Here is a 22,335-nt window from a genome sequence, read left to right on the forward strand (position 1 = left end):
AAAAAAAGATCAATTAAAAGCAATGTTGTAGAAGTGGGTCTTGAGCTTAGCTTTAAAAATGTCTACAGAGGCTGCCTGACGAAGGTACAGTGGGAGCTTGTTCCATGCCGACGGCCCGTAGAAGCAAAAGCTTCCCCGTATTTTTTAGTTGCCATTTTTTTTAGGCAAAGCGAGCAGGCCAGCAGTGGAAGACCTTAGGGGGCGGTTTGGGACATATTTAGGCAGGCAGTCATGTAGGTAGGAAGGTGCGAGACCATTGAGAGCTTTATAGACAAGTAAAATAATTTTAAAATCAATCCTAAAAACAACCGGAAGCCAGTGCAGTGATGCAATTGCAGTTGCAGTTTAAGGGGGATTCTATCAACATTAATACACCTTAGAGCTGTTGTGTGGAAATAATAAAAAAAGGCCCCCCATTCTGTGTTTCCTAGAACTGGAGGTCTGAAATAATTAACATGGTGAAGTACATCTTGATGATGTCATCAAGATGATAATAATGACATAGTAAAATGTTGAAAATGTGGTATTCCCCTTTAAGTAGTCTTTGACTAGTTTGATCAAGACTGTTTGGTCTGGAGTCACCTATACTCTAGTTCACTGCTTCTACTTCAAAGTTTTGAGCTCAACAAGAATCTTTACATGAGGTTTGGAGTTGGATAGAGTTTTCTTGGAGTTTTCCTTCTTATAGCAGTGCAACAGAAAATAAATGGGCAGTGCCAGATGTTAGTTCAGTACTCAGAGAACACACTAGTGGGAAATGGGAAGAGAAATTATGTCTGCTAGTGCTAATCTTGTGTGGTGGTGACCAACTGACCAAATGACCATCTGCGCCAAGCAGGTCACTGTGTTAAACAGGCCTATGTGACGTATTGCCTGTTCGCTCTCTGGGCTAATCCTAGAGAGTGAGTGAGTGTGCTACCAAGTAAAAAAGGTCATTTCGAGCCCAGACATAGGCCTTCTAAAGTGAGATACACACAGGCAAACACACAACACGGCCAGGTAAAGCTAGGACCAGTACAAAACAGCTTTGAGTTTCTACTTTTTACACCACCTCTGCTGCCTGTGCATGTCTCATAGCCTGCAACTTAAGACAACATATGGCCTGTTATGCATCTTCTTGTGAGTGGCACTCAAAGATTTGTTTACATGCCGTTCTCCCCTGTGGGCATGCATGCATCTGTGTGGCAGAGGGCATGCTAATGTGTGGCATTTGTAGGTTCATGTAGCTTCTGTTTAGGTGTGAATGTAGCTAGCACAAATCATTCAGCATGTATCGTAGTAAGAATCGTTTAGAATTGATTGTGTCTGTGTCAGACATAATTGGTGTCTGCACGTCTGAGTTTGTATACACAATATATAATACCAGTCTCACATGTATCTTCAAGTAAAGTAATGGTTGACACTTCCGTTCATGTAATGCTCATTTACAAAGTGTATGTATGTGTGCGTGCGTATCTGGGTGTCCATCCCATGGCCCTGAGCAGTGAACGGCTGTTTTCTCTGATCAGGTTACAACAGTGGGTGTGTTCCCTGGCTCCTCTGTCGCCTGCATGTCTGCCTCTTCCCGTTTCTCACTGTCTCAGTCCTTCTCTACCCTTCTCCCTCTCTTTCATGCTCTCTAACTCACCATCTTTCTAAATCATTCCCTCACACTCTGTTGTTCACACTTGCTCTTTTTTTCTTCTTTTTTTAATGTTCTGTTTATTCATTTTTTTTGTTTTTTACAAATAGAAGTAAATTCAGAAATTAAAAAAAAAAAGAGTCACACTTGCTCTTTTACTCACTCTCTGCCATTTTGCTCTTTTACTCTGCCATTTTTTCCCCTTTTACTCAGTATTCAGTCAGAGCAGCATGGAGCGCAGTTCATCGAGGCCTCTGAGCTTCCAACATCTCCTCTTTTCTCTCTCCCTCACTTTGTTCTTCCTTCCGTCCTCTTTCTACACCCGTTCTTCTCTCCACTCACCGTTTCTATTTCCATCTTCCTCCCTCTTCCTCTAGCCTCCCACTCACTTCCTCCCTTCTCGCTTTCTCAGTCTCATTCTGCCTTTACCAGTCACTCATTCACCCTTTTCTCTTTCCTTCCCTCTTTCTGTAACTCCCTCCCTCTCTCTTTCTTTCTTTGGTCTCCTGACAGGGACCAGCCCTGCAGCTGGTCCACAGCCCTGCAGGAGGCTGGGGGCCACGTGATTCTCTTCGGTAACCTCCTTCTCTTACCCTGCTCTTCTCCTGTACTGCAGGCAAGGAATGGAGAAGTGCCCTGGCAACCACCTTCGTTTCACAATGCCCACCGTGGACCACAAAACACAGACACACTCACAGCCTGCCACAGCAATGCTACACTGGCTGGTTATCGGTGTTCATTGATCTCTCTCTCGACCTCTTGTCCCTCTAAGCACCAATTCAAATTTAAAAACATATTTGCTTTATTCTGATGAGATCTTCTCCATTGCCAGCTTTGATGCGTCAGGTAGCATGGTATACACAAAATCACAACACGCTTTAATTCACAGTTCTTGCATAGTGTCATTCCCCCAGGGGAGGCCACAATGGCCAGTCCATGTTCAACTTCAAAACCCGCCACAACTCAACCACACACTGATTTTTAGAACCTCTAAACGACGTTACCTGCAGGGATGGGAAATGCATTTTAGCTCCGACTAGTAGCTTAGTAGCCACAGCTCAGAATGAGACACTACAGTATCTGACTGGTGGCTGATATTCATTTTCCCTCTCTAATTACATCACTTTCTTATAGGCCACAGGCCGCATGATGGTCGATGCAACCAGGGTTTGACAATCCATGGATTATATCTGTGTTTTTGTGGGGAAAACCATGCTTTAAATGCACTCTGTGGCACATTTTAGAATGACATTTCTTCAGTAAATTAACCCTAGATATGCCTCCTATGCAAAGGCTGTCATTCCTTTGATACCTTTCTATATCCTTCCGTCAGGATGTGATGTAAGCTACAATATAAGAGAGTAAGAGACTTCGTCTCTTCGTCTTACACTCGTGGTTTGAGGTCTGCATAGCGGTGGTGTTGCCAAATGTAGACACGCCAGGGATTGTTATCGTTTCTGTTTGGCATGTTTTTGCCATTACGCAGAGGTCCATGGCAAAAGGATTCTCCAACTGCGCAGTTAGGTGGGGCAGCAGTTTGAAATGGTTTGGTAGAGTCTAGACATGAAAACAATGGGAGTGAAAACGCTTATCTATACAGTTCAGACATGCCATCCTGTCCATCTCTTGCAATTGGACACACACACACACACACACACACACACACACACACACACTTTAGTTCCTGAAAGACAATCATGAATACGTGAATAAACACAAAGAGACCATCCTCAGCAGTATCAGCAATCGCTGGGTTAAATCCAATAGGCCGATAAGAGTCTGATGATGCAGGGCAACTGTATCGATTCCATTGTGGTCATTACTTATTAATAAATGTTTACATTTCTGCATCAGTGTAATAGCTGGGTTGAGGACTGGAGTAGTTTAGTACAATTAGAGTTCCACAATCTCACATTTAAAAAGCACTTGTTCCTAAGGATGGGCATTTGCCGTTTGGCATTTGTTGGAAACACACACTTGGGAGTGTTGCTGGTTTAACGTAGTACGACATATTTAACAATAACATTGCAGTGCATGTAACTAGCCTTGGACACCATTGCATCGTTGAGTTGTACAGTATGTAGCATAAACGACTTCAGCACTTCAGAGATAACAAGCCAAACGTATTGTATAGACAGAGATTACCAGCCAGGTGAAAACTGCTCAAATAAAATTAAACAGCATTAGCAGATCTACAAGCTCACATCGTGATCCGTTTTTCTCCAAATGTTTCCCACAACTCCCACTGCCTTGTAGTTTCCTAGCTGACTCTTTACAAGCTACGGTCTGCTAAGTTAGTATCCAAGTTATTCTTATTTTTTGGACACTGTACACCGTTACAACGTACGGTACCGGACCCATCCTTAGACCCAAAAAACAAATTTGGGCTGCACCTTGTTCAGGAAAAAGAAAATGCCTGTCACTTAAGAGGAACATTTGGAATGAGACCATACTGTTTCTACAGATCGACACTGAAGTGAAAACTTGTTTTGTTCGCTTCAAAACATTAACAGAGCAGCACACGTATTTCTCAGAAACAAATCAGTGAATCACCCATGCTTTGTGCCTCTGCCACAGTTGTAATTTTAACAGGATCTTTGTGATCCAGTAAAACATCTGTTGCCATCAGAACATGCAGTGTTGCATTCATTTGAAGTAAAAGCAGCCGTGTAAGTGTGAGGTGTCTGTTTAATTGATGTCGATGTCTAGATTTATTTTTCTCTCCTCTACATATTACACCGTTTGCTGTCAATTGCCAAAATGAGTGCTCTGCACTGTCATACTTGTAGAGTTTCAACATTGGACTGTCACTGCACATACGTGTACATGTAAAGTTACGCGTTGTATACATATTACATACTATTTGGCAATGAAGTGTTTCAGATAAATGTGTTTAGACTGAGAAAAACTGCAAAGATGAGCCATCTAGCCACCTAGGCTGCTGAGCCAGCCTGACGGCGTGCCGCGGGTTCGACTCCCGATCCAGACGGCCATTGCCGCGTGTCGTCCCCCCCCCCCCCCCCCCCCCATCTCTCTCCCCATTTCCTGTCCATTTACTTTCAACCCATCAATAAAAAGGCAGAAAAAGCCCAAAAAAGAAAAGAAAGAGGAGCCATCTATGGCTGTCTGATCAGGTTGGCTCCACCAGATCAGAGGCATGCAGTACCTCTAAAATTATTTTCATTATGAGTGAGTGAATTAACCTCAAATAACTATTCTGTAAGTGTGTGTGTGTGTGTGTGCGTGTGTGTGTGTGTGACTGCACTCAGTGCACCATTTGTTCAAGTACACATGCATGCGTGAAGGCATTACCTTGTCTTTCTCATGGGGAAGGAGACGGACAGGTGGGAGTGATTCCAGGGATACTGTCCCCGTCCCATCATCCAGGGTGCTGCTGCGGCTGACCATGTGGAACAGTGGGCCCTGCTTGGCCACGCGGCCATGGGCAACAGCCCTCTTCAGGGCCACCCTCAGCTGCTGGTGGAACAGGCCAGGCCCCATGGAACCGCTGCCTGAAAGATAGGCCGCCACGTCAGCCTGGCACTTTAGGAAGCGCTCGATGCTCTTCAGACTGGAGCCACCAGCCTCATGGAGACCCTCCAGTGAGCGTTTGATTAGCTTGTTCCAGTCCAGTCCGGGCTTCTTCCCCGAGTGGGAGTGCGAGTGTGTGTGGGAGCTTCCCCCGCCACTTCCTCCTCCCGCACTGCCCCCGGCGCCTCCACCGCCGCCACTTCGTGGTTTCGGTAGGGCGAGGCGGCCAGGGTTCTCAGGGTCCTTGTAGGAGTTAACACCCTTGTTCGAGACCTTAAGAATGGTGCCATCCTTGACACTGAGCTCCAGTTGCTCCAGAACAGTCTTGCGGTCGAGGCCATGCGACATGGACACGGCATTGCAAATGCGTTCCTCCGACGGTCGCTGCTTTTGCTTCTTCACCTTCTTGATGGCCTCCAGGATCCATTGGGTGTACATAGGGTTAGCCAGCTTCACCATGGCTGCAGTCTAATAGTGGGCGTGGTAGCCCCTGCAGGTCTCACTGCAACGACCACAAACTTATAGAGATAGGGGGGGGAAAAGTTGATGAAAAAACTGGCCTGTAGGCCTAGGAAGGAAGGGCCCGGCCTGCGCCCTAGCGCGCTGCCGCCGCCTCTTCCTTCACCTCCTCCTCCCTCCTCCACTTGGTGACTATCCTTTGTCCTGGGGCCGCACAGCAAGTCCCTCGGAAGCTAAGTATGAGTAGCACGGCAAGGAGGAGTTCACCATAGCATAAACCTGGTGAGCAAAAAGCAACAAAAAAAAAGTGGTCTACCCACTACCCTCTCCAGGCAAAAATAAGTAGCCTGGAGGAGAGCAGAAGGGTAGAGTGGTGTTTTTATTAGTCCAAGTGTAGTTGGGCGACACACACAATATGAAGGGTTTGGTCAACTAAAAAGAAAAAGTGTTTCCCCACATCTGCCTGTTGCAAAATACTGACACAGCCAGACACATACACAGGTATGCCCGATAAAACGTGTTGCGTCAGTCTTCTGTCAATAGCAATTAGCCAATCTTCACTGTGACTCGGAAGAAATGACCATGGCCTTTTAGAGGTGACCGTAGTCTTTCGTTAGGTAAAAGAAAAGTGTGAATTCCAAAGACAATGTGAACACGACAATTCTCCTTGTGTCGTAATTTCCTTGTTCCCTCGTCTCCCTCTCTCTTCCAGAAGCCTGAGCTTTTCGGTTCTGGGACGGAATGGATATCTCACCCCAGGGAGCAGCCGGGCCCGATCACCTTCATGCCGATTTCACCTCAGCAGTCGCCGCACCCTAGCGAAACAAGGACAACACACAGAGACAGCAGGTCAAATTTGAGTGGTTAATACTAAAGATCATGTCATATTCCATTAAATAAAATCCAAGAACACATGCCTTAAAAATAAAAAACGCATCCTCCCATCCCACTCCAGCGTTTTCACTGCATTATGTAAACAAAGCCATGCTTGTCCACAAAAGTCATAATACATTCTTAAGGCAGGTTCCCTCCAGAATCTACATCAGACAAGTCTGTTTCAACATGCATCCACTTTCAAAACACAGATTAGCCTATCTGAGACACCAGCTAAAGCAAAAGTATCAGTGTTGTAGAGCACATTGTAGACAGTAACTACACAGTCAGACAGTAATTACAACAATCACACACAAACATTAGCATAGTACTTTACTTGTCAGCATTATAATAAATCATTATCAAATCATTTTATTCTTTGAGGGGGAAGTAGGTGACATACTTGGGACTTGGTATCCGAGTGTTCAGGACATACTGACACTATAATGTGTACATCTCAGAAAACCAATTAAATCTTTTCAATTCCTAAACTTGTATGACCAATGACCATGGCATTTTCTAAAGCCACCCCCGTTTGAAATGTGAAATCAAATCATGTAACCGGTTGCTCTTTTCACAACAAGCAAAAACTATTGTCAACCAATACGATATTTACCAATAATATCTGGTTAACGACAAATGATTGGTCAACTCAAATGAGTACCTAGTGTTTAGTCCTGTGTAAAGTGCATGTCTCTACCCTCAGCCCTCGCATAAAAGGTAAACACAACCGTCCCACAAACTACGCTTCTAAGCGAGTTAGCTGGCGTGCTAACATAAACACGATGCAGTCAAAACACGGGTTGTTAGCAAACACTGGCTAGAAATCTAACCGAGAATCAGAGCCAAGTCAAATGCCGCCTTCCCCTGACCGTTTCCTGGACTGTTGTTTACTCTCACTGATATGACAGGCAATTATGTGACAGCAAACCTTCCCTTCCCGCTTAGTGCTGTTGTTTAGCAAGCTAACGTTAACACCTTGCTAACAACTTACCGTTAGCATTCCTCATCACAAGCTAATGTTACTACTATCCGCTAGCCCCAGAAGGTAAACAGCGTGAAACAAACGTTTGTCACAGCGATGCCATCATGTCTACAGCTGCCGTAGTCGACTCTCAAACAGGCAACAATCCGCGTCGCAGCGGCCACAACGAATAACCGGATTTCGAAAGTCACGGTTAAAATTAATGGCAAGACCGCGGCCTTCCGACAGGCACAATGCAAGTTGCAGACTCAGACGACCGTAGGAAGGGCTAACGGGCAAGTGCAAAAAAAATGAAGACAGTTAGACACCACAGAGGCGGATTTTCCTACGATCTGGGTTTTGTGGACACTCGGCCTTCCTCCTCGGCCTCACGTGCGAGTGAAAATACAACTGGTTGCCCGAGTGGCGGCGTTGTTCCAAACACTCCCCAGCTCGCTCACTTCCTTCCTCCGCCAGCCGCCCTCCCTCCCACGTATCGCCTCTGCCTGCTGCGGTGCGCAGGAGAAGACAAGGCCGCTGCCGGAGCGAGGTAGGCCTCGGCTCCCCCTCCATCCAACCACCCCCCGTGCCCCCCTCCTTCCCTCCGCGATCATCATCTCTCCGTACCCTCTCCTTTCCCTCTACCTCTCGCGGTTCCCAGAAAGCCCTAGAATTGGTCCCGTTCGGGGTTTTAGGGGGGAAGCCCGGATGCCGTGTAATATCCTCTGCCCACAAGCCGCTACTCACCGGAATTTCGTGTCGAGTTGCCGCGGAGAACGTGCCAAAAATCATTCGAATCAGAGACAACAACAAGCCCAAAAATGCAGCCAGATACTAGAGGCTCCAAAGCTGACGCCATCTTTGAGTGAAACAGGAGCTCGGCTGCCTGGTGGGGGAGGGGGGAGCTAGGGACCGTCTGCAATCGTGCGGGCTGCAGACGCACTGCGAGGGGAGCGGGGTGGGCACAGCGGAGCTGTTGCTGTGTGTGTAGGGGTGGATATCGGTTGAACAACATGAAATGGAAGAAAGGGACAGATGGTGAAGGAGGAAAAGGGATAGGTGTTCACGCTTTCTCCGCTGTGCGCATACACACAGACACGGGAGCGTCCAAGGGAACGTCTACATTTTATTCTTGCAGCTGGCTCCACCGGAGGGAAAAATCAAAGCAAGCGAGTGGGGTTTAACGTTAGAGGGTATTTAAAGATCAAAGTGAGACACCCTCCACACTGCCTGGTGTGAGAGAGATCTGCAGTCTATTGTAGCAGGCGCAGCTGTATTTTTTTGAAAGATTTGGAGCCAGCTGCCAGCCAGGCACACACACAGATATAGGTCTACTTATGTCGTGGATTTCATCTACAGACACAGTAGTATGCTATTACCCGATAATGCACACCATTTGCCTTGCTAGGCAGATTATGATACGTGGCTAATAACAATAAAATAAAATAAATGAATTATGTAAATTGCCCGCAATGCCCCCACTATATCCCCATTCCCCATCATATCCAACACATCTTAAATCACAATACATTAGGACCAAATTATTTCTCTTAATTATTTACATTTAGAAAACGATCAAGTTTTTACGGTTCACAGGAGCGCAACATAAAATGAATATAGCATCTGTGACATATATGGACAGGGACAGGCATCACTCTAAATTTTTTATCTAATCCCATAAAAAGTATATGCTAATTAACTCCATCAGCCACATGCGCAACAAGCGACTGGAATCAGTCGAGATAGTGATAGTGTCAAATAGACTAAAGATTTAACAGCCTTGAAGTAAAATGATTTAGATATCGATATTTTAATAATATTTTTGCTTTGCAATATAATCTAACCTATCCATGTGGAATAGTTGCAGGTGTTCAAAATTCACTATGAGCTTGTTCAGAAGAAAAAACAATCAATAACAATGACATTTTCCTGCACATGCAATTTAATGATTGGCCTACAGTGAGATACATCTGTGTTACCTGAGCAACCACTTGTCCTTATTCCATTATGGGCTAATGACAGTGCAAATTAAATTAACTGAAGCTTTGAAACAAAACAAAGTGTACACAAGTCCTTTGGGAGGAATTTGTACAGTAAGTTAGTCTAATAGGGTTAGGGACCAATTAAGCCTCAGGTTATTATCCCATGTTACACCATTTTTTTATCACCTCTTTTGCTTCCCTTTGTTTAGGGACCAGTTCTCATTCCATTTTAGTGAAACTAATTTGTTAATTAAGTTGATGAATTGTTATTATGTAAATAACTGGTACCTATTAACATGCTGTGCGATATTTTCCTCTAGAGGCCAAATATATATAGTCCTATATCTCACAGATGGAGTACACTCAGGAGAGCCCTGCATGGCATCAGACCATGAATAAATAATGTCACATGATCCAAGGCAGACGTGTACTGTAGCCTGTATACTTGTTCTGTTCAATGGACAAACAGACGAAAAAATATATCTGACTGAACTTGAAGCAAAAAAAGTGTGATCATTGATATTGATTTGTAGCCTAATTTAGGCTACAAATCAATATCAATGATGCACTCAATGATCACACAATCTAAAGTTCTACCTAATTGTTTTAGACTGCCTAAAACAATTTGGTAGAACTTCAGATTACTTATGAGTAGCATAATAATATAGGCTACATTTACATTTATGTTGGGTATGGAAGTAGTGTGGATGTAGCCCGGGTGTTTGGGGGGGAGTGTCCTAAGATCTGATTGATTGTCTGTTTAGTTTCAGAAAACAGGATGTTTACAAATGAAGTCCAGCAATAGGTCTAGTACAATCAAAGTGGTTTGACATGTGACTCAGGTTTAGGATAAGTAAGCTGCATGTTCTTTTGAATTGACCATAAAACTCTCTATTGAAGTTGCCTGACCCTGTCAGAATATAATATAAAACAGGCAGCGTACCTGTTGTGACATGCTCTATTGTGTGTGTGTGTGTGTGTGTGTGTGTGTGTGTGTGTGTGTGTGTGTGTGTGTGTGTGTGTGTGTGTGTGTGTGTGTGTGTGTGTGTGTGTATATATATATGAGGACTAATGATGACTAATTAGTAATTATGCATCATTTATCATCATTTATTTATTTTTATGGAAGGACAGACAGTAGGCTGTCTGTATATATATATATATATATATATATATATATATACACACACGCACACACACACACACACACACACACACACCAGTCTGGCTCCAAATACTTTGACAACATCAAAGGAAATAACCACCTTTTAATAGTTTGAAACGACACTTCTTGTGTTGAGAGACAGAAGTCATTCTACAGGCCAAATGTGTAAACTTTAAACTATAGGCTACAATTGCACACATTTCCTATTTTTGGTGTATTTGTTTGTGTCATGACTGAAAGGAGGGCTATAATGCATAAATAGCCAAGCTAGGCAGAAACCAGGACTCACTATTCGTCCGTGTGAACTAGCAAGTTTCCTGCTGTGGCTGGCTCCATGCCAACTCTCCAAAACCCCAACTGCTCATCCCACTACCACAAACTTCCACCCCTCCACCAAGATCCCTCCCATCGTGAAAAAGCTCTGAAACATACAACGGAAATTTCCAGTGCCTGTGTCTGCCCAGGAGTGTGCCCCCAGCCCCCCACCCGTGCTTAGCTCCCACTCCCTGTATACACCCACTGCCCTATGGCCCATGCTATACCCAAGCATGTCAAACCCAAAGGGACATAGGAGCAACTGGAAGGTGAAGTATATAGCTTGTTGGAGTACTGAGTGGCAGCTAAATCATTCTCCCATCTGAAAATGCTAGCTCCTTTATTCATATCTCCAGAGTGTTCAAGGAGAGCGGTGGAGTACACTTGTAAGTGCCTAAGAGACTTTCGCTTTTGAGAGCTGAGAACCAGGTACTCGGTTTTATAAATCAATTGTCCTGCCACTGTGAACAGTCTCTTCAGTGTAGGTACATTTGGAGTCGAGGGGGAACTCTGACAAGGCAATAAACATGCATAAATAGCTCAGACCGTAATGCAATCACAGCGGAGCAGAGCCAGCCGTCACAGTGAGAGATATTACCTGGTTGCTTGTGTTTTTCAATTGTTACAATTCAAAGGCTGCCCTTGAAGCAGTCGATTGTGTTGGCTCTATCAGCAGTCAGGATTCATAACCGCATTTAAGTGTGCTTTTTCTTTAGTTTTTGTAGGACTTCAGATTGTTATGGTGTGTCCTAGGGGCCGAGCGGTCTAGAAGAGTGTCTGTGAAGTTCAAGTTTGTGAGTATACTATGTGAGTTGTCTGTCAGTCTGGGGCTAATCTCAAAACCGCTGGACATATGTTTTATATTAAAAATTATATATTAACCACTTAAACTCCATCATCCGTATTGTAGGGAAAGCATTATCTGAAAATATCCGATCGACAAGCTTTCAACTTATCGCGATGCAACTATAAATGTGCCACGTCTCTGTCTGCGTGCGTGTGTGTAATGCACGTAACTCGAGAACCGTTTGCCCCATCGACTTCATATTTGACGCGTTCCACACCCCCGCAGGGAGTGCAGTGCCCGGTATCGAGTCGGTCGGACCCACGGTTCTCCAGAACCACTACAAAAGGCTCTGGTCAGGCTCTGCCAGTGGGCCTAATGAGCCAAAGTCCCCTCACCTGTGCACGGGCACGTACAGGTCTAGTTGTTATAAACTATAAACGTATAAACCTTGCACTGCGTCGATCCACGTGTCTTGTGATCGTCCATAGCAAACAGAATAATTAATAATTAAAAGCCATTTTTCTCTGAATTTAGGCCACCCGGTTTGGCAGTGGACAGTGGTATGAACTATGCACCCCTTTTTTGTCCCTAGTCATACATTTAGCAATAGCCATCATTACAGACCTAAAGCATTGGAAATGGAATAGGCTATAGATGGAATATACAATTACGTTAATTTTAAATCTAACCTAATAAGATATATCAATTATTAAGACATTATTGCTATTACAGTTATTCAAGGTCCCCAACCCTGACAGAATATCTTGTGATCAACATCTGGGTCCTGACACACACTTTTAGAAATGCTCCTACGGGCAATAATCCATGCTGCTGGCAGAAACCACCACCTTTATCATACAAGTCTAGACACTGAAGCAGCTGTCCAGGTGAAATAGGAAAAATACCAGGATACCTGGCTATACACAGTGGACTCCTAGTAGCTGCTGCTAACTAACTACACTTCTTATTTAGTTGGTTTTGTTTAAATGTATACACATGTCAAACAGGATCTGTTTATCTACCGTATATCTTTTGAATAAATATAGGCAATGTGACGTAGTGACTGCTCTTACATTTAGATTCTCTGTAGTTTTCAACTGGTTTGGTAGTTGAGACCCAATTTTTGACTTCTCTGTGAGGTCCAACCCAACATACTTGTAACACATTGTTCTTCTATGTACGTTGTTCTAAATTTGACCCTGTGAGAATGTTTCACAACTTTCTTTTAGAAACCACCAGTTGAGAACCCTGCTCTACACCCTACAGCAAGACACATACAAATTCATCTATAATTTAATCAGATTCAGATTACATCCTCCAAATGTTAATACAAGTTAAATGAACCGCTATATTGGACCCCTTTTGTCCATGCATCACCAACAGCAAACAAACATTATGGGAATAATTTAGCTTGAGAATATCAAAGTACAGTTCTGAACACCAAACTGTATTTCACAATTTACACATTTAATAAACTCTATTTACAAAAAAGCCCCTAGTGAGTCTATATCATATGTTTATGTCCTGTCTGTCAGTCTGCATGTTCTGGTATTCAGACCTCCCACATTTTAGGCTCCTTCCCAAGTCCAAGTTAGAGTGAAGTATGTAGCGGTCTCATGTTTGCCAAGCAGCAGGATAGGATGCACCTCAGACAACAATGCACCCTCCAGACCAGGACCCTCTTTTTCTCTCTGTTGCACGCACACACGCACACACACACACACACACACACACACGCACGCACACACGCACACACACACACACACACATTCCTGTGGGCCTGGTGATGGTGGGGGGACTTAACCTCTGGTGCTCGGGAGGCTTTGTGCTCAGTCCACCCCCCCACCCTACCACCCTAACCTACCCACCCCACCTCTTGTCTCTGCCCACCACAAACCACACTAAGCTATACACACACCACCCCCGCAACCCACCAACCTCCTCCGTTTACAAGGCCCTCAGTTCCTCCTTCTCATGGACTCCTCAGTGTTAGAATCTCTTGTGATCCCCTCGATCAGATTCATTAGGAGACCAGAATGGACATTTATAACAATGAGGATATGTTGGTTTAATCAACAAATGAACCCCAATTGATGTTTAAGCTTCCATGACGTCATCATCAGCATGCACCATGTATCTTTCACTTCAATTTGAACACACACACACACACACACACACACACACACACACACACACACACACACACACACACACACAGACTTCAGAGGTAATGATGACAAAACTGTACATTTTATGCAGGATGAGTGGTCCTCTATGGGGCTAAATCACATTACATGGGCAATCAAGACCTCTCTTGTTATTATGTAAACCATGATGAAGCAGTTCTTCGTCCAATATAATCTGTAATTGAATAATTAGATTACGGGCTGTGTGAAGATAATGTGTGGTTTGTCTCCCCCCTGTGCTAGTGAGAGGCAACAGATGGGGGATGCTATATAATTATATTGATGTAAATTAAAATCTCAAATGATAGAGGAATGGAGGATACGGGATTACGGGCGGATTAGAGTTATAGCAGCACTGGTAACAAATATATTCAGACCTGCTGGGTAACAACATCTATAGGGGAGACGGGGGTAATGTGAGACACTTTTTACATTTGCTCCCCTGTAGGCGTAAATGATATATCAGTCAGGGATGTTTCCTAAAAATGGAAATGATTAGAATGAATCCAAGACAAAGGGCAGTGAAAACATGATTGTTTTAAAAAAAAGTGGTCAGGTGTCTCACTTTACCCCAGGGCTGGGGTAAAGTGAGACAGACCAGCAAAATCAATGGGGTAAAGTGAACCACTTATTCTTTTCACTTTAAAACTACCATAAAAACACTTGTTTTAACAGTTAGAACACTGACAGCTAGCTTGACAACCACACATTCCAAAACTAATGTCAGACTAGTAACAGAATCATGGGAATTGCTCATTAACCACATTTTCTTTCTAAACACTTGAAAGTAAGTCTGAACAGAATCAAAGACAACATTCTGTAATTCAAAATGTTTTAATTAACATTCAAATGATTAGAACACAACACACACGCACACAATTCACATCTCTACAAAAAGCAACACTTGCTAAAAGAGATAAACGTTTCTCTCGGTCGAAGTTTCCCCCCATTTAACCCATTAAGACCGGGAATGTATCTGTGTCACTTTAGCATAGTAGACAGCAATTGGGTTCGGAACACTTGACCCTTAGAGCAGGCTAGTAGGGGCTCAGCACCATCAGAACCAGCTAGAACAGCTACAGCTACAACTAGGCCTACTCTACATTCCAGCCCTGAAGGTTACAGTTTGTTTTATACATCAACGATGTGATTATAATCTATTTCTAATGGATGAAGCCTTGGCCTGGAAGAGAGGTTATCAGGTGGTCTCCAAACGTCTTAGAGTGTTTCAACCCTCAACAACTACACTCTCCAGTTGGCGGGTCAGCAGTGATTTGGCCAAGTCACTGCCCCTCTCCTCCATGCACCCAGCTATAGACAAATCTGTGGAGGGGCGCCCCGGGCACAGCCATCACCGAGGTGAAACCAGCTATAGCATTGGCCACACCCGGCCAACAGGGAACGCAGTGACCTGCTGGCCAGGTGCAGCAAACCAGTGCTGACCACACCCCAGCGACCAGCTCGCCCAGGGAACCCCCCGAAGATCTGCACACTGTCCTTTCTGTCATGCCTGAACCAACAGGAGGCTCCCTCGGCCTTGTGTGTTCTTGGGGGACTGCAGGCACTGAGGTCTCTAGGACTATGGTTTGCCTCATGCCTAGGGTTCTCCTACATCTCACCAGACTGTTCGTCTGTGCGGTGTGCATGTGTCCATCCTTGTCCAGTGTCCACACTTAGTCTTACTCTGGTGTATTTGAGTCAAAGAAGACTTCTCTGAGTCGGTGTCACTGGCATTGTTGTTGTCGTTGAATCTGTCCTATCGAGTCTCCCTTCCTCCCCTCCTCTCGGGAGACTCTGGGGTATTGCTTATTTGTACGTTCTGTAGCTTGCTTGGTGCCCTCTTGCGAGTGCTGCGACAGGGGCTGCTGGCCCCTGTTACCCCGCCAGTCTTTCCTGGAGGTCAGCTGTCTCTCCAGCGTCACTGACCTTCCTCGGTTGCCATCCAGACTTTCGTGGAAGTCACTGGTTTCTAAAGATGAGGATTTGCTCTCTCTGTGTGGTTCCTCCACGCTGTTTAGGTTGTGGCAGCTTCTTCGCCACATCACATTTCAGAACATGTGCCACATCGTTTTCCTTTATAGCAAATGTGGGTCTCTCCCATGCTTTCCCAGGATTCTTCTGATAATTTGTGCAATTGTGCATATATTTCTGGTGTATTATCTTCTTTTCTGCCTTGCTCTCAGCGGCTGCCTTCTCCATCTCTACAAGGGCGGTTCCACCCCAGGTTGTCTTTCTGGAGTATCTTGGCATTTTCTACAATGTTTATGACATAGAAAATAAAACATATGCAATGTAATATTAGATTAAAATATGTTTAAGACTGAACTTAACTTCTGCCTCATGGTGGGGTAATGTGAGACAGTGTCTCGCTTTACCCCAGAGCATTTGTCTCACTTTACCCCACACCCACATTTTGGTAAACAGGACCTCTTTTAGCAATACAGGCTAATCTTCAGCTAGCAGCAATCTCATGGATGTATATGATGGTAGTTCATCAACGTGTATGATTTAAGTTTTTCTACCTGAATTAATTTGCTTTGACACAACAGCTGATTATGTTGACGACAAGAAAATTAACTTTTACATGCAAAAAACATATTTTTGTGAAAAAAACATGCTTACCACAGCACAATAAGGTCCTCTCCTCCATGGCAGGTAGGAAATGGGAGGGGCTTCAACATATAATGGTCACATGACACAAATGTCTTGTGGTCATGTGATACAGGGGGTGTCTCACATTACCCAGTGTCTCACATTACCCCCGTCTCCCCTAGTTGTTGACAGTGATAGAAGTGTTTTCCATGTGAGGAAATATGACAGGACGGATAATATTATTTCCCATCCATCACATTTCCTCAGAAATTCCATTCAATGTCGGAGCATCTCTCATGTGTTCTGGGACAGCAGGTGTACCAATGCGTGATTGCTGCTCAGATTGAAAGGAAACGGATATATTGCAGTAGACCTAATCCTCAGTGAACTTCTCCTTTAGGTCATCAGACAGCTCAGCACCAGCACAGCGTAACCCTTCTAGAGCAGGCAGACAGAGCCTAGCCTCAGGCTAAGGCCTTCCCTGACCCTGACAACAACCCCTTTTTACTGCAGCCAGAGTCTAGGAATCTAGGAATGATACTGGCATCATAGAGCAACTGCTAAGGCAGGGGTCTGCAACAGGCGGCTCTAGAGCACACCCCTAGTGGCTCCCTGTAGCATTAAAAGTAGCAATAAATTATTTTTCATTTATGGTTTCTGTAGGAGGCCAAACGTGACAAGCATTCTTAATATTTATTCTACAGATTTTTACAAAATTGGAAAACTTAACTAAACTAAAATTTGCGTCATAGCATGCGACACACTCAGTGCCGTGCCAGCCAGGTGTCTATTATAAACAATCCAGTGGGTGTGTGAGGCTGCTGCCTGCTACGCTATGGCTTCTACAGGGAGAGAAATAAAGATAGCCGACGAAAAACAGAGGATTTAACAGTTCGTGGACAGAGGCTTTTGCCTTCACAGCCAATGCAGATTGACTGCCTGTATGTTTAATCTGCAGTGAGAAGCTATCAAACAACAACAAAAAGTAACGTTGAAAGACATTTCCAGGGAAAGCATGCTAAATTCTGCTACTTTCGTTGCAACCAGGGAGATAATAAAGCTTGGCAAGCTGCATTATAATGCGTAATTTTCTTTCCGGCTCCAGATAGATTTTGAATTTATTTTTGGTCGAAAATGGCTCTTTCAACATCTTGGGTTGCTGACCCCTGTGCTAAGGTATTCAAGTGACTCACACAGACCCCTCAACACCTGCTCATTTATCATGGCTGACACATGACAGCCTACTCCATTTCTCATACATACTGGCACAATCAGTTAGCCCAGCGCAGCAAACCAGTTAACAAGTCAGCCAGATCTATAGCCAATAATACACTAAAGTCTGTTGCAATTGGCCAGCCAGTGCCTCCAGCAAGTCTCTGACCAGCCAGCCAGCATAGCAAGCCCAATGATAGTCAACCAATAAAGCTAACAGCCTTTTGGTAAGCCAACAAGTCATTGCATTCTGCATGTAGACTCTGCGTTCAATTCAATTAAATTCAATTATACTGCCAAATCACAAGTTGTCTCAAGACACTTAATAATAATTATAGATCAGAGACCCGACATTATCCCACCCTGAGTAAGCAATTTTAAGCTTTGGTCTAAATGCCGTTCCTGAGTGGTTCCAAAAGACTATGGAATCAAATAAGCCGAGTTCATAACGTACCAACAAAGGCAAATTGCCCTCTTCTTTTATCCTATCATGTAGGCTAATAAACATGTGATACAAAACAGATTTAAAGGTTTTATGACATTCATTTTCATTTATTTTTCTTTTTTCTTTTAGGTTTTATGACCTCAATTACACCCAAAAAACCTGAACTTTGAACATTCAGTGGATTGTCTGTGGTCTGAAGTTTTCTTTGGGGTTTTTTGGGCCTTTTGAGCTACAATGAAAACAGGCAACACAGTGAAACAGTGACATCTGCTGGCAAATCCCATTGACATATATGGGATTTGCAGTAAGTGATGTCACTTACTGCCGGCAAATCAGAGCACCTGTTTGAGCCAGAAAGCCCCAGATCACAGAAAATCTACTGAATGTTAAAAGTTCATGTTTTTTGGGTGCAATTGATATTAGAAAACCTAAAAAAAACAAGAACAATTCGAAAACCTTTTTTTAAATGTCACAATCCCTTTAAGATAAATCTAAGGATCCAAACTAAGCATATTTCACTGTGTATAAAGCTTTCTTCGTCGAACATACAAGTGTGTCACATGTAATTCTGGGCTATGTGACAGCTGAACATTGAAGTGAAAACAGTGATTGATTGATTGATTGATTGATTGAAATATTTATTAACAGTTTGTAGAATTTACAGTACATTTTAAGCACAAACTCAATACAAAGACTGTCAACTGTGAGTGGACGACCCAATTAAGCATTACACTTGTTTACAACAGGGTCCACATTGTTCAATTCATCAAAACATTTAGAGACATACAAATAGACACTTCTATGTAGCTAAAGAACAGAACAGGAATTCATCATATAATGTGAATGAATGACTATATGAATAGAGTTATTAAGGCATGTTATTATATAAGATAGTTGTTATTTTCTTACTGTACAGCAAATATACTTATCTTGTTTAAGAAACCTTGATTTTTTTATTTATGGGGGAGGTCTACTACTTAAAATTGGAGTCTGTTGAGACCAGTATGAGTCCCTTAAGAAATTGTTCTCGAGGTTTCACATTGAGATAAATGTATTTTGCACACCTACAAAGGTGACAGGTGCGTAGGAGAAGACCAGACGAGGCCCCCAACATACTGAAAGAAAAATATTTCATGGGAATACAACAAAGTTTTGATCTATTAGACATTCATCAGGTTATCTTAAGGAGTTCACATTGAGATAAAAAACTTTATATAGTATTCCTCAAAAACCACATGCCTTTATTAAGCATGGTCTCCTTTTCTGTACGTTTTTTCTTATCTTAAAAGTAATATTTACTGTAATAAATATGTATTCAAAATATTTTTATTATACTAGGCCTACCATAACAATACTTAGTACAAATGTTACATAGGCTATAGCCTATAGACTATAGAGGTCGCAGTCTCACCCCCTTTCATGACGACGCCAGGCCCAGGAAATAATTCCCAATGCATATTTCCCATAGACATTTCAAAAAGTATTTATTTAAAGACCTTTTAAGCGTCAACTTGAGTCGTGACAAATCATGACAAACACACACAATATTTTGGACCAAACAAATAATTACAAAGAAAAAAAACAACAAAAGAAGTGTTACCTGCCGTTTTTTCCCTTCTTTCTAATTATTTGTTCAGCCCAAAACATTGTTTATTGTCATGATTTGTCACAACTCGAGTTTGCTCTGTCCGCAGAACGTCTTTAAATAAATACTTTTTGAAAAGTCTATGAGGAAAATGAACGGGGAATCATTGTCCGGGTCTCTCGACTGCGACGCTCTATAGATATAGAAGATTGCCTTCCAAAGTTTGCAGGAGTGCATGATTTGAGGCGTTTTGAACAAAATGCCTCAAATCATGAACACAGCGTGTGATTTCTGTGAAATGTTGCACGCACATTCCCCCTAGTCCGAGAAGAAATGCCATTTGACATTTTTTCAAATGACCATCACGTGGCGCTATAAAAGGTCAAGTGTTTGTGCGCTTTTACGGTAGGCCTACTATATCTGTGTATTCAAATCTGCCTTTTAGAGCGCCACCAGGAGGCCAATTTATGTGAAAGGTATCATGTAGGCCTACCTTTGCCCATAAACCATGCATAATCCATCTCTACCTCACGCTGACCGCTCCTCTGTGTGGCGGTTCTTGTTTTACTGAGAATAAGGTTAGAAACACGTTTAGGGTTAGGCAGATTTACTGAGTTTGTACGCCCGGAGCGAGTTGGTTGGGTGAAACACATTTTATTTTTCTTTGTGATTCTGTCATTATAAATCCTCCAAAACACACTACAAGTTCCAGCTATAGCCTACTGTATGTCTTATTGTTTATTGTTGACTATTGTATTAACTGCTACTTCTATGATCACTCCCTCAACAAACGTTCCTGACCTGGTGGAGACGGGCTGTGCTCCAAGGAGCACGTTTTCTTCTAGTTTTCTTTAAAGCACTTGGCAATAAAGTTGACATGTATAAAATAAAGCAGCCTATCCACTATTTTAGCATCAAGGTTCACAGCACACGAAGCAGATTGTTGCAAATAGGCAGCCTATTAGATAGGCTACAAAAAAAAGATTAGATTAAAGACTGTCTAAAAGTCATTAAATCAGAAAAGTAGCTTACAAATTACACATTGTGTCTTATTTGGAATGAGCCGTAAAATCGAGGATACAGTCTACACACAGTGTGAAATCTCACGGATCACCGCTATATTTATCAACGTGATCGATGCGGCCCGTTATTAACTGGAAGAACAAGAAACTACAACGACTTGATTTATCGCCCCGTGTCTGAACTGTGAAGGCGTAGCAGCAGCACGGGCTACTGCCCGTGAATCAAATCACTAAGGTCAGTCACATTCATTTTCATTGCGGCAGCTAAAAAGTGAAGCCACACACATTCAGAGTCGGAACCAGTTTCGGGAAGGATAGAATAGGGGAGATGAAGACAGAAAGATTGATAAGAGTAGTGCATGGGGTAAGCTTCAGTGGAAAGAAATGGACTCCATTTTTGTAAGTCCCCCTTCCCCAGCTGTCAGTCCGCTCCCCCGTCCCATGGGGGGGTTGCCACGGTGACAGGAGGCCACATGTCTTGGGGGCGTCGTTTTGGTCAAAGGAGCCCATTGTTCTCTTGTAAGCAGTCTTCTCTATGCCCGTCTGCGGCCTGCCGGGGACAGCTTCACACCCCTACTCGCACTTGTCTTGTAGCCTACACACATGCAGTCGGTCTATCTGTGCCTGCACGCGCGCGCGCACCCACCCCCCTACTTGCATGAAGGTGCTGCCTGCAATTAACTTGTGTATCTATCCACAGACGAGACCCGCCATAAAACAAGCCAATTCGTCCCGAAACTCCCAACACATTAAAACATTTTAGGACAGTCACTGTGGAAAGTAGGCTAACAGTCATGTTAATTGACGATTTACACATTGACAATTAAACGATCAAATTAAGCTTCTGCTACTGAGGCAAAGGTACCAGGAACAAACCAAACGACCCCCAAGACTTATTTTTTGTTTTACGCTGCAAGTTATACGCAGCGCCTACCAGCAGCCGATCAAGTTGACGGTGATAAATCGCGTCTTTATAAATGCAGTGTCACATCACGTCCACAAGATGGCGACATGTCACCAACACCAGGAAAAAGCCACCTTTTCAGCCACCATCACAGCCATCCATCTTCCTCTGCGACTACTCCTTTACAGCTCTATGGTGACTACTTGGCTAGGCTGGGATTTCAGCTGAAAACATGGCATGGACTTTGAGCCAAAACACCCTCTGGTGTCCTTCAGCTAACTCAGTTCAACTTGATATACGGTAAGGAGCGAGTCAATTTGCCCAGTGATGGATGGCTTGGCCTCATGCATCACTCAAAGACCAATTTCCCTACAGCATTCTAGCACAGCTACTGCACTGGTCTCTCGACTGCACTTTCTCTGGAACTTCAGCACTTGTATGAAACCATCAGAAACCACAAATTGATATTGACAATTAACTTCCACTCAATTCAAAAGTTTCATTTATTTAGTTTAGCCACAATGACAAGCAGGCATATCCCGATATCCGTAAGTAACCTCCATTCATGAATTTAGTTATCCATGTGGCCAAGTCACCCGTCATCATTTCAAAGCACAAGTGATTAATTCCATAAAAATGTAACCATGAACTCAAAATCTCTTCAGTGTCCCCGTTCCCCTGCTTGTGCAGCA

General features: G+C 43.5%; 1 protein-coding gene across 3 annotated transcripts in view; it reads right to left on the reverse strand.

The window, feature by feature from the left end:
• kat6a (K(lysine) acetyltransferase 6A) overlaps positions 1 to 8,301 on the reverse strand; it is a 50,319-nt gene extending 42,018 nt beyond the window's left edge. For 2 of the 3 annotated variants that reach the window (XM_083784505.1, XM_083784503.1), the window contains exons 1-2: positions 8,196 to 8,301; positions 4,934 to 6,426 (exon numbers count right to left, since the gene is read on the reverse strand). In XM_083784505.1, coding sequence (XP_083640631.1) covers positions 4,934 to 5,611 — 678 coding nt within the window. In that variant the 5' untranslated portion in view covers positions 5,612 to 6,426; positions 8,196 to 8,301. Of the gene's footprint in view, positions 1 to 4,933; positions 6,427 to 7,798; positions 7,912 to 8,195 lie in introns of those variants that run through there. The other variant, XM_083784504.1, reaches the window with a different exon arrangement.
• Between the last annotated feature and the right edge of the window lie 14,034 nt (positions 8,302 to 22,335).

Source organism: Protomyctophum parallelum, assembly GCF_964188405.1.
Source record: "Protomyctophum parallelum genome assembly, chromosome: 15".
NCBI classification, from domain to species: Eukaryota; Metazoa; Chordata; class Actinopteri; order Myctophiformes; family Myctophidae; genus Protomyctophum; species Protomyctophum parallelum.